Source organism: Mauremys mutica, chromosome 8, assembly GCF_020497125.1.
Source record: "Mauremys mutica isolate MM-2020 ecotype Southern chromosome 8, ASM2049712v1, whole genome shotgun sequence".
NCBI lineage: Eukaryota > Metazoa > Chordata > Testudines > Geoemydidae > Mauremys > Mauremys mutica.
The window spans coordinates 73,287,568-73,300,341 of NC_059079.1; the positions used below are offsets into that span (position 1 = coordinate 73,287,568).

At 42.8% G+C, this 12,774-nt stretch overlaps 1 protein-coding gene across 15 annotated transcripts in view; it reads right to left on the reverse strand.

Annotated features, from left to right (window-relative positions):
* Window positions 1-12,774, reverse strand: part of LOC123376084 (protocadherin gamma-A4-like) — a 360,280-nt gene that overhangs the window by 175,108 nt on the left and 172,398 nt on the right. The window contains exon 1 of one of the 15 annotated variants that reach the window (XM_045027773.1): window positions 1,126-3,692. The exons of the other annotated variants lie outside the window; for them this stretch is intronic. Within the exon in view, the coding sequence (XP_044883708.1) occupies window positions 1,126-3,552 (2,427 nt within the window). The 5' untranslated portion in view covers window positions 3,553-3,692. Of the gene's footprint in view, window positions 1-1,125; window positions 3,693-12,774 lie in introns of those variants that run through there. 15 annotated transcript variants of the gene reach the window in all.

The window sequence follows — 12,774 nt, forward strand, 5'->3', positions numbered from 1 at the left end:
TATGTTTACACATAGCAATGCGATTTATATATTCAGAAGATAAGAGTGTTTCTCACTCCTCTTAAAACAGAGACTTCCTCCTTCATGATGTCATAGACTGATCATTGCTGCACGTTGAGGGATATTTTAAATCCCAACAATTAATTTTCAGTAAACACAATTATTAACGAGGAATGAGGACAGAATACCAGCTGTATATCGTCATCTGTCATGGGAAAATAGACAGTTACTAAAATTGCACTGGCTAATATCCCGTAGTTATTGTGGTACAACACTGAGTAAGGTGGTATGCTATTCCTGATGTTTACTCGTTTGCGGTGACCTAATTTATACCCAGCGTGGTTATGTTTTCTGTCTACTAATGCAGAATCACCAGCAGAGGGGGAAAGAGGTTTAGAGAGTTCTATACAGAAAAAAGAGAGAGAATTATAGGCCAATATCTCGTGGACTCCTGCAGAATTAACAACTATATGTAAGTATATCCAGGCAATGTTTTACATTTAATTTCTAGTTTAGTTTAACTATGGGAAGAATATTTGGTTTTGTATATGACATACTTCTGTGCTACTTACTTGTTTTTAATGAAATTGGAAAACATAGACAACGACTCGTATGTCCTTCATGACATCATTTGAAAGTAACAATTGGCTCCGCGTTCTGTTACACACTTTGTTTTGAAACGATATTGAAGTTCCCTGCCAACTACGGACTGTAGCATATTGGTAAATGGAATTTTTTAAATGTCAAATGTTATAATCCTTCGAATAGTCCATCGCTGACTGCCGTATTTCCTTCAAAACTTCTAACCGGATGATGAGAGTATAATTTTCACATTCCATAAATCTCAGTTACTGCTACAAGATTTATATTAGCAACGCAAAATAGTACCAGAACTTTGGACATAGTGCTGCACAGTTCAATAGGCACTAACCATCGGTTGGTACCAAACATTTACAGTACTACACCGAAGTGAAACACCGCACAACTATAAAAATAGAATTAATCTAAAAATACTTTAGTTCACATTATTATACACAGTAATGAATATCATTTTTCATTGTCTGAATAATTTAATTAAAATCAGATAAGAGACACCATAACTAACGTGATACTGCAAAAACTCACCTTGAGAAGAGTTTCGGACCCGGATTTGGGTGCTTCAGAACCACAATTATTCACAAGTAAAATCCCAGAGTTGTCATTGCAAAGGATATTCTCAGCTGTAACGTTCTGGTCACTACTTTTAAGCAAGCTAAATCCATTTTGCCCACAGTCTGTAGCCAAACACAAATTATAGGAATACGGCAAGGTCCCGGCTTCGTAATCTGGTAGGAATCTGGGATCAGCCTTGGAATAAAGAGCAGGCCTGACATACTGAAGAATAGAGGAGCCTTTTGAACTTCTAACTTTCATGATTATCACCACTATAATTGTAATTAGAAATAAAAATGAGATAAAGGCTAACGCCAACACCAAGTAAAACTGCAAATCAGACTGAGGTGTCGAGTCACCCGACTGGTCGCTCATTTCCGGAAGAGCCTCTTGGAAGTTCTCAGCAAACACCAGGTTGAGAGTCACTGTGGCTGACAGAGGCGGCTGCCCGTTGTCCTTCACCAGGGTGACCAGCCTGTGCTTCACAGCATCTCTGTCCGCAAAGGCGCGGGCTGTCCGGATCTCCCCGGTGTGCAGCCCCATGCTGAACAGAGTCGGTTCCGTGGCCTGGAACAGATGGTAGGAGAGCCAGGCATTGTGTCCTGAGTCAGCATCCACCGCCACCACCTTACTCACCAGATAACCTGCCTCGGCCGAGCGAGGGACCATCTCGAACAAGGCGGAGCCATCGGCTCCCAGGGAAGGGTACAGGATGCGAGGGGCGTTATCATTCTGATCCAGAATAAACACCCTGACGGTGACATTGCTGCTGAGAGGCGGGGACCCGCCGTCTTGGGCCTGCACTTGCACTTCAAACTCCCGGAATTGCTCGTAGTCGAAGGAGCGCTGGGCATAGATAGCTCCGGTCTGGGAGTTAATGGAGATGTAGGAGGAGAGAGGCACCTCCTCGAGGCTGCTGCTCAGGACGGAGTAAATGACTCGGGCGTTCTGGTCCAGATCCCGGTCTGAGGCTTCTACACTGAAAATAGAGGCCCCCGAGGGATTGTTCTCTGGCACATAGGCGGTGTAGGAAGTTTTCTCAAAGACAGGGGAGTTGTCATTGACATCGGAGATCTGCAATAGGATGGTTTTCTGGGTGGAGAGCGGGGGAGAGCCTTTGTCTGTGGCTGTGATTGTGATATTGTACTCCGGGGTCCTTTCCCGGTCCAGGGGGCTGTCTGTGAGGAGCTTGTAGTAATTATTAGAGGAGGATATTATTTTAAACGGCAAATTATCTTGAATGCGACAGGTGACTTCTCCATTTCCTCCATCGTCTCGGTCACGCGCTTTCATCAGAGCTATCACTGTGCCGGGCATTGAGTCTTCGGGAACTGGACTGTACACGGATGTGAGTGTCATTTCGGGAGTATTGTCGTTCTCATCCAGAATTTCTATATGAACTTTGCAGTGGTCAGTGAGACCTCCCCCATCCCTCGCTTCTACACCCATTATATAATTATTTGCTTCTTCAAAATCCACAAATCCTTTTGTTGTGATTATTCCGTTACCAGAATCTAAACTAAACAGATGTCGTGAACTCTGCGGTATGTTGCTGAAATAATATGTTATTTTGCCATATGAACCTTCATCTTCATCAGTGGCTTTAACCTGGAGCACTAAAGAGCCCTTTGGGAGATTTTCCTTCAGGTTGACTTTGTAGATTTCTTCAGTGAATACAGGGGGGTTGTCATTAGCGTCAGTAACAGTTATTTTAACCTGAGCTGTTCCAGTTCTGACTGGATCTCCCCCATCCACAGCAGTCAGGATCAAGTGATGCGAACTCTGCTTCTCTCGATCCAAAGGTTTCTCTAACACCAGTTCTGCCTGCTTTTTGCCATCTGGATTTTCCTTCAGTTTCAAGATAAAATACCGATTTGGACTGAGCTGGTAACCCCGCAGTGAATTGGCTCCAACATCGGGATCTTGCGCAGGTTCTAGCGGAAATCGGGCACCAGGTTGTGCTAATTCATTAATTTCTAAATCCATATTATTTTTAGTAAACCGCGGTGCATTATCATTCATGTCCTGGATTGCGACATTCACGTGGAAAACATTCAAAGGGTTTTCAACCACAACTTCTAAATTTAGGAAACAAATCGGTGATTTCCCGCATATCTCCTCCCTGTCTATCCTGTTGTTCACATAGAGATTGCCATTTTCCCCATTCACACTGAAGTGTGGCTTTTCCGAATTGACACGCAGCTTCCGCTGAGGCAGCTCTCTGCCATTTAACCCCAAATCCTTAGCGAGATTCCCCACAAGGGAACCTTTGGCCATTTCCTCAGGAATGGAGTAACGAATCTGCTCCGAGACCGCCCGGCAGAACAAAGAGAATAAGAAGGAAAACAACAGTACTTGCCCTGTAACTGCCCAGCCCGGCTCTCTGTGTCTGGTTTCCATATCAGGCACTCTCGGCTCTGTTTTCCTTGCCTCTTTTATTCTGAATCGATTCTCCGTTCCAAATTTCCCTCGGCTTGTAAGAATCCTCGGGGTCGGTAATAAACTATAAATGAAATGTATTCCCCTGCTAGATTATAGCAAGCCGAGAGGATCTGGTTTTTCCGCGACACTGTGTCTTTCTGCTGCGTTTCTTCAGAGATCTGCAGTGTAATAAGTGTAATAATGCAATCGCTTTGCAAGAGGCTCGGTGCAATAGGTCTCCAGCTGCAGCCCTGCCTCCTCATTGGCCAACAGCGGCACCCTGAGTCTTAGTGAGGGAACTGCAGGTGAACTGCTCACATCCGGAGACGGAAATACACAAGATCCCGCAATATCACTAAGCATAAGTTCTTTCATAAACTATTTGCTGAGAGTTAAAAAATCATCAAGATCTGAGAAGTGGAAACTCCGCAGACCAGGTCAGTTTATAATGAACCAACTCCGAAGGTAAGATTCTCATCGGAATGTTGCAAATTTAGTTTTCCTTTCAAGAGTACAACCGACTTCTTTACCCTCTTGATTTAAAATACAGCATGTGTCTGTTTGGTGTAATAATATGCCATTACATGCATTTTCTGCCTTATAAGTAATTTCAGGTGAGGCAGTTTACTTCCCTCATATCCTCATTCGGTTAGATTATTTGTAAATTTCTGTTGTTGCCATGGGCGATAACATGATTTTCGTCACTAGAGAGCAGAGAACGTTAATTATGTTGGAGGCTGAAAATGGAATGTATTAAGTAAATTCAAAGTATGCTTCTCTGAAGATGAAACTATCTTACCTAAAACCCTTTGTTCACGGCTAGATATATCCATTCTTATTTTATTTCTAAAATTATCTTCCGGTATGTGTATGAACGAGGCCTGGGACGTAAGGTATAATACTGTTCCCACAGAGATCAACGGCAAATATTTTATTGCTTCGGTGGTGTCAGGATTTCTTCCTGGAGAAACAGTTCCCTTCCCAGCTCCGACACAAAACTCCTAGGCAGGGGCTGAGTTTTCGTAAAGGCGGGGAGGCCCCGCCCCCTACTTTGCCCACGAGGCCCCGCCCCGGCCTAGCCGAATCACGGAGCCCTGGCCCCTCCACCTGCTGAGGGTGGGAGGGCCGAGAGCATCCCCCGGTGTCCTGTCTCCGTCTCGCGGGACCCCTGCCCACTGCAGGTGGAAGGTCCGCGTTGGCTCCCCAGAGCTGCTCGCGCGGTTCTTATCCCTACCCGGGTCCGGCTTCCCGCCTGGCCTAGGATGCCGAAGAGCCACCCGGGCAGCTGTGGGGAGCCGAGGACCATCCATCTGTCCTGGGCGGGGACATGGGCTGCTCTCGGCTCCCCCGGCCCGGGCAGGTGGAGGATCCCCGACTCCGGTTCCCCAGGCAGCTGTTGTCTTGGCCAGCTCCAGCTTCTGTTCCGAGCGGCTTGACGGAGGGGGGGACCTCAGGGGGAAGAGGAAGGGCAGGGGGCCGCGCCCTGGCGAAAAAAGTGGACGGATCTGAAAGGCCATGGTCCATAGGTCCCTGCTGTACCAGCGCGGCAGCGCCCCTGCTAGGTGCAACATTTGGAAAGTTAATTAGTCCAAATTTTTCAAATTTGGAGCCTTCAAGTTAGGTACCTAAATCCATACTGAAGAGCCTAAATAAGTGTCTTGATTGTCAGCGACACTGAGCAACTTCAGCTGCCGCTCACTTTATTGGGGATCTGTGAGTCCCCACCTAGATTATAGCCCAGAGGATTGGAAAAGGAATATGAGGCCTTTTATATAATTGACTAAATATTGATTCACATGCCTAATAACAATGTTTGAACATTTTGATTTAACCTATCTGTGCCTGAGCTTTCTCGTAGCTAATTTGGGAATAATATACTTTTCCTAATTCACAGGATTGTTGTGAGACTAAATTAATTAATTGTTTGTAGTTTACTGTGAGCATGATCCAAGGACCACTGAAATCAATAAAAATAAGAATCCCACTGACTTCAATAGGTTTTTGGATCAAGCCTCTTAAAATGCTTGCATGGAAGGGAGTATATAAGTGTGAAGTATCACAGAGATGATCTGAAGAGAACAGACCAATATAGAGAGTACAAAAATTATGAGATAACTAAAAATAAGAGATTTTACTTTTTTTTTCTTATAGGCATTCCATATTATAATCTAAGTCAGATACCAAAGAGGACATTTCCTTATGAACAAAACAAACAGTTATCAATAGAAATATTAGGTACTCCAAATAAGAAACATTTTATGGAATTGTGAAAATATTGACATAACATTATTCTTCAAAAAATATCAGTAGGTGAAGGGACACAATGCAGGTCTTCAATAAATTTCTTTAGTTAGTTGTCAGAATCCATTGCAATACCTCACACCAAAGCATTTCATCTATTGACTAAACACATATATGATGTCAGAAAATGACTGTCCTTAAAGAAACTACTAGAAAGATGTGTGAGAAACTTTTCTGTATTCTTATTAATAATTATTATAAAGTAATTATATAGCCCGCAGAAGAAACTTTCAATCAAACATTAAAATGTGTTTAGGCCTAACAAGAAGACATGAACAAAAACATATAGAAATTAATCTGATATGTTAAAATAATAGGATTTATTATGCTAGCTCCATAATTCTGTATTTATTACATTTACAGTATATATATCAGAACAGGCTAGATAATGCTATGTATGTATGGGACTGAATTAAAGTTGTAGATTGAATATTAAAGTAGATTATTTCTTTTAAAGTTGAGAGGTCCTCTAATCAGGGAGTCTTCTTTAAACATCCACATTTTATTTGAAAATGTAGAATTTTAAACATGGTAAAAGCATTTATGTGTGTTAAAATTCAAATAAGCAGGGAAAATTTCACAAGAGAGGAAAAATATTCTCCTAATCCAAACAAATAACAAACATTATTCCATAAATCCACAAAATTGATAGATACTTGTGTAATTTACAGATGAAGAATACATATTTTAAAATACATATAAACTGGAGGAGATGATAACTGTCACACAACCTTCTCTATTATGTGTGAAAGCACAAAGAATGTTATCAAATCAATGACCAGAGGTCCTTAAATGACCTGCCAGTCAGAAACAGAATGGCAATAATGGCCCATGTCAGGGCCAAACCTTCAAATAGGCCCATTGCTTCAAATTGTGCAGCTCAACATTGAGGGCCTATATAATGCAAAGTGTGATTACCTCACAATGATCCTGCAGATTCAAAACATCTATGTCCTTTAGGTACAAGAAACACACCTGGAGAGTGAAGGCCAGTGATAGAAGATCAATAGAGTCCACATATCTGCATGCCATCACCCTACATATGGACTTATGATGTACATAAAATATGACCTTAAAGATTCCATGAAAGTCCTACCTATTATGAACCCCTACTCAATCACCATAAAAAATGGCTATCTAACAGTCATTAACTTATACAAGCCACTGTCAATGGAATGGTCATATCCAGTTTTACCAACACCAAGCCATCCTACCATCTATGTAGGTGATTTCAATAGCCACCATAGCCTATGGGGCTATACAAGAACAACCATGCTGGAGCACATCCTGGGCTTTCACTGAAGACCAGCACCTCCTCTCCAATGCCAACTACTGTGGCATGTTCAGAGCAGCTGGATGGAGGCAATGCTATACTCCTGACATTTTTTTGTGTCACGTGACATCTGTGGTCACACAATACCATTGAAAAGGCCAATTCTCAATGACTTTGCCAAGAGCAAACACAGTCATGGTTTGCATAGGCCTACAATTTTCACTCATTCAATCTTTCCTGCAACTGCCCTGGAATCTACAGTCTGCTGACTGGCCCAGCTATGTGGTGATTGTAGAAGGCTCAATAAACCAGATTCCATTATATTCAGCTAATTACCACCACTTTGTAGGCCTACTAATATTAGCCACCAAATGAGCATTGCATGGGGCTTAATGAAAGCATTAACTCCTTGTTGGACAGAAGAGAGCGAGGCACTCTTCCATAAATATCAAGCTCACAAAAGCCCCAGGAGGGAGGTTACTAGTGGAGTAACATTTTTATTACTTACCTTGGCACAAAAAGTGGGAATGTGCTAATAAATTTTGTGGATGACATAAAGTTGGGAGGTATTGGCAACACAGAGGAGGACCAGAATATCATACAAGAAGATCTGGACAACCTTGAAAACTGGAGTAATAAAAAAATAGGATGAAATTTAATAGTGTGACGTACAAGATAGGGACTTAGGGACTAACATCAATAATTTTTGCTAAAAGCTGGGGACTTATCAGTTGGAAGTAATAGACGAGGAGAAAGACCAGGATGTATTGGTTAATCACAGGATGTGTATGAGCCAGACATATGATACAGCCATGAAAAAGGTTAATGCTGTCCTAGGATGCATCAGGCAAGATATTTTGAGTAGAGATAGGGAAGTGTTAGTACCATTATACAAGGCACTGGTGAGACCTCATCTGGAATCCTGTGTGCAATTCTGATATCCCATGTTTAAGAACAGTTTGAATTCATCTGTCTCCCATGTTTAAGAAAGATGAATTCAAATTAGAACAGGTGCAGAGAAAGGCTACTAGGATGATACAATAAATGGAAAACCTACCTTATGAAAGGAGACTGAAAGAGCTTGGCTTGTTTAGACTAACCAAAAGAAGGCTGAGGGGAGATATGATTGCTCTCTAGAAATACATCAGCGAGCGAGAGGAGTTATTAAAGTTAAGCAGCAGTGTGAACACAAAATTCTTCTCTGTGTGTGACACTGGCAGACCAGGTACCATCTCATTACAAGGCCCCTAGGTCTAAACTGAACACTGAGCCATACATAATTGAAAACCAGACTGGCTTACCTGTGTGTTAGCATTGTTAAAACAGAAGTTAAATTTATAAGAATGTGTTTAGTGCTTAGACTTTATGAAATGCTTGTAGGATGCTGTACATATTAATCTCACTTATAACGTCTGTACCCCATGTTATAAGGTTATATTGAGTGTTTGCACTGTAATCCTCTGTAACTGTAACTCACCAAACAGGAAAGAAGCATTAACTAATGTGAAATGCTGACTTCCACAGAAGGTGTTAGGTCTTGCCCTCAAGAAGAACCACTGAAACCAAATGAGGCATTGTGAAACATCAAATACTTCATTAATTGCACTCCTCTCCCCACTCCCCCATGAAGAGGAGACATGAGCATGAACTCATCCCATCAGCTTGAACTCTGAGGGGAAGACAATAAAAATCCCAGACAAGAAGAAAATGGATCTCTATGCTCCTTGCACTTTGGAAAGGTCAGAATTTCTAAGCATAAGCAAGGGACCCCCAGTTGCTTAGCCTGAGTTAGCCCTAGAGGAAATATAGGGTTTGCATATTACAATAGCTTGTACTACCTTTTGGAACCTGATTGTAATGCTCTTCGTCCACTACAGACAGCTTGACAGTGTGACATTTGGAAAGATGCTTAGGCCAAAATTTTCTGACTTAGATGTAAATCCATCATTATAAATATAAATAAAAGCAGCAAAGAATCCTGTGGCACCTTATAGACTAACAGACGTTTTGCAGCATGAGCTTTCATGGGTGAATACCCACTTCTTCAGATGCAAGAAGGTGCCACAGGATTCTTTGCTGCTTTTACAGAACCAGACTAACACGGCTACCCCTCTGATACGAAATATAAATAAGTGATGCTGGCAAACCATGTGTCAACTGATGCGAAGGTCCCCAAGTCTAACACTGACAAATACATAACTGGAATCAGTGTGGCTCATGTGTGTGTCAGTATTGTTAAAAAAAGTATTAGAATGATAAGAATGTGTTTAGTTTTTAGAATTTCTTCTTCTTTCATCTGGCTGGTGTAGAGCATCAACTACAATTTCGCCTGAAGTTGATTGAGCCAAATGGCTACATCAGGAGTAGCAGAATTTATTGAATGCTTGTGAGTTGCTGCATGCATTGATCTCACTTATAACATCTGTATCCCATATTGTAAGGTAATATTTAAGTGGTAGTAGTATGAGCCTCTATGACTGTGTAAATCATCATTCAGGAAAGAGACATTAATTAATGTGAACGGCTGATCTTAACTCCCTTCCTAAAAGAAAAGGTCTATCAATATCAAACAGACTATAGTGAGATATTACAACTGGAATTTTCCTACCTACCATCAACAGGAGGACACTGTTGTTGTTCTGCCTCCTTCCCCTGAAGATGTGCCATGAAGTGGCCTCCTCCCATCAGCTGAGTTTGCAGTTTAGAGCACATGACAGGAGGTGGACAAAAACCCCAAACAAAAGGAACTAGCTGCTTAGAGTATGGGGAGGAAGTGTTTCTATGCATAAGCAAGAGATTCCAAAGCTGCTTAGCATGGATTAGCCCTAAAGGACATATAGAGGTTGCTGATTATATAAGATTCATTTACCTTTTGAAATTTAAGATTATAACTCATCTTGTATATATGTTTACCTGCTTTAACTTTGTAAATAAACCAATTTCCTTTTCCAAACAGTCTGCCCTGAGGTTGGTACTCACACTCTTGAATCATTGCAGGCAGCGTTACAGCTTAATTTTGAGAGATTTTGAGAATCTGTAGCTCCCATTGATGTCATTAGGATTTGTGGAGCTCAGAACCTACCAAATGAGGCCCCCCACTTAATGCCTTAATATAGGTTTATGTGTTTAGAAGTTTGAAAAGCTCAATCTCAGTCTGTGTCTCAGCTTCCTCATCTGTCAAATATGTAGAATATACATTTCCTACCTCGCAGGATTGTTGGGAATCTTAATTAAATAATTATTATCTGTAATGCACAATGAGATCCCTGGTTAGAAGGCACTATATAAGCTGTTATATGATGTATATGATGATGTTCTTATTCACATATTATGATGTTCTTAATGTGAAAGCTATTTGGTGCCCCCCCCGCCCTTTTAATAGTTTTGCAAACGGCCAGTAGGTGGAGGCAGAAGCCTCCAAAAGCCTCACATACACAGTACCCTGAACTTTTCAACTAGCCTTTCTCTTCTGCCGCAAAGCAGAAAAATCTTGCTCCAAGCCAGTTTTCCCTGACCAGATAACGGTTTCACGGGGTCTGGTAACTACCAATCAAGTGTTAACATGACATGTCTTTGTCTAAATGTGTATAAAAGATCTGTAAAACTTGTGTCAGGCAGAGTCTTCTGTATCTATTACAGAGCTCTCCTTTCTTCTGCAGAATAAAGCATTTTCCTTATCCCTGTCAGGCTGTTATTGGCTCTCAGCTAGGCAGACCCGATATTTCGGTAACAGTTTCTGGCGACCCAGATGGGATTCTCCTAGCTCGGACATTGGACTCTGGATGGCTGCGGTGAACTGGGAATGGTGCCAACGGGGTGTTTGGCCCCTCTTTCTCTGTTTCACCGCGGCCCCTGGGGTTCATGTTCCGATAAGGTGAGCCCTAATAGGATAAGGAAACACTATCTGGTTCTGGTTCTGTTCTGTTTAACCGGTTACTGTTGTTTTTCTGCTCTGTTCATTTGGGCGTTAGGTGTGTGGGCGGAACTGAACTTCTCGTTCGTAATTCCTCAGAGTGGAAGCCATGTGTGCGATGAAGCTCTGAGGTTGTATTGAGATCCTTCTGTCCCGTCCCCTGTAACGGACAGTGTAATAGAAGTAGGAAAACCTGGATTAGACTGTAATTCCCACTGATCTCTGAGTAATTCTCTTTTCAGGTTGAGTGTCAGCAGACAGATGGGTGGTCTCTGGAAAAACCCTCTAAGGATAGCCCTTTAGATTATATGTTAAGTAAATGGCCTTTACCCGGTGTTCAGAAAGGTATATCAAGGAAGCGCTTTGTACAACTTTGCACCCAGGACTGGCCAACCCTGGGGAGTGCATGGCCCGAATTTGGATCCTTTGATATTCTGACTTATTTAACTCCTTTGCGCCTGATATTAGAATCAAGCGCCTGGTCAAATGGACTATTGGTTTTTGTGGTACGATGAGGCTCATCGTCGTTTAAAGAAGATAAAAATCCAGGCCCCTCTATTCCCAAAAGCTTCTGCCCCAAGTGAAGCCGATTGTTGGGAAGATACCCCCCACCCCATGTATTGTCCTAGACCGCGGTCACCCTCGGCAGCAATAGCACGGGTTGTGGCGGATCAGGTTTCCTTGTCTACGGGGCCCAAGACAGTGGTCCCCCCACCGAAGACTGAGGCAACCACAATTCAAGTTAATGAATCGACTAGTGGAGCGACGGGTAGTGGGTACACTTCTGTTCTGTCTACCACCATTAGTCCGTCTCGTACGAGACAGGGAGTAGTCTATGGGGAGTATGCGGTTAAAACCCAGGCACCCCTTCGGACCATCCCGGTACCCATTATGGATGGAGAGGTTGTAGACCGTTATGTACATGTCCCTTTTACTACAGCAGATCTTATGAACTGGCAAAACACTACGCCTCGCCTCAGAGACAACCCGGACATCGTTCACAGGCGATTCCGTGCTATTTTTCAGTCTCATAATCCTGATTGGCAAGACGTGGGCCAACTTTTAGATTGCCTACTGCGCACGGAGGAGAAAGAGCAGATTCTAAGGGGGCCCGGGAGGCAGCGGAGGCTGCCGGTGACAGGCATGATTTGATAGCTCTTACTAACCCTACCCAATGGAATCTGAATAATTCAACCCACCAGGCAAACTTAAAGAAATTCCTAACCCATGTTTTGACAGGTATAAAACAAGCAGGAGAAAGAACTCTAGATTGGTCAAAAGTCCATAATACTGTGCAAGGGAAAGAAGAACACCCTTCTGACTTTTATGAGAGACTGTGTAAAGCATTTTGTACTTTTACTAATATAGTCCCCAAGGCTGCGGACACACAGTCCACGGTCAGGCTTATTTTTATCTCTCATTCAGCTCCGGACATTAAGCAGCGGTTGCAGCAGCTCAAAGGCGCTGAGGGAAAGTCCCTGGAGGAACTGGTAAGCTTAGCCACCCGTGTGTATCACACAAGAGAAAAAATTCAAGAGACCAAACAGGTGAGAATGCTAGCAGCCCTTGTGAACACGGGGAGCGAAAGACAAGGAGGGAGGTGGGGAACCCCCAAGTGGCAACCGAAGGCAGATTATGGGGGGGCCCCAAGCCGTGCTAATGATATATGCCATTACTGTAAGCAACTTGGTCACTGGAGGAGAGAGTGCCCAAA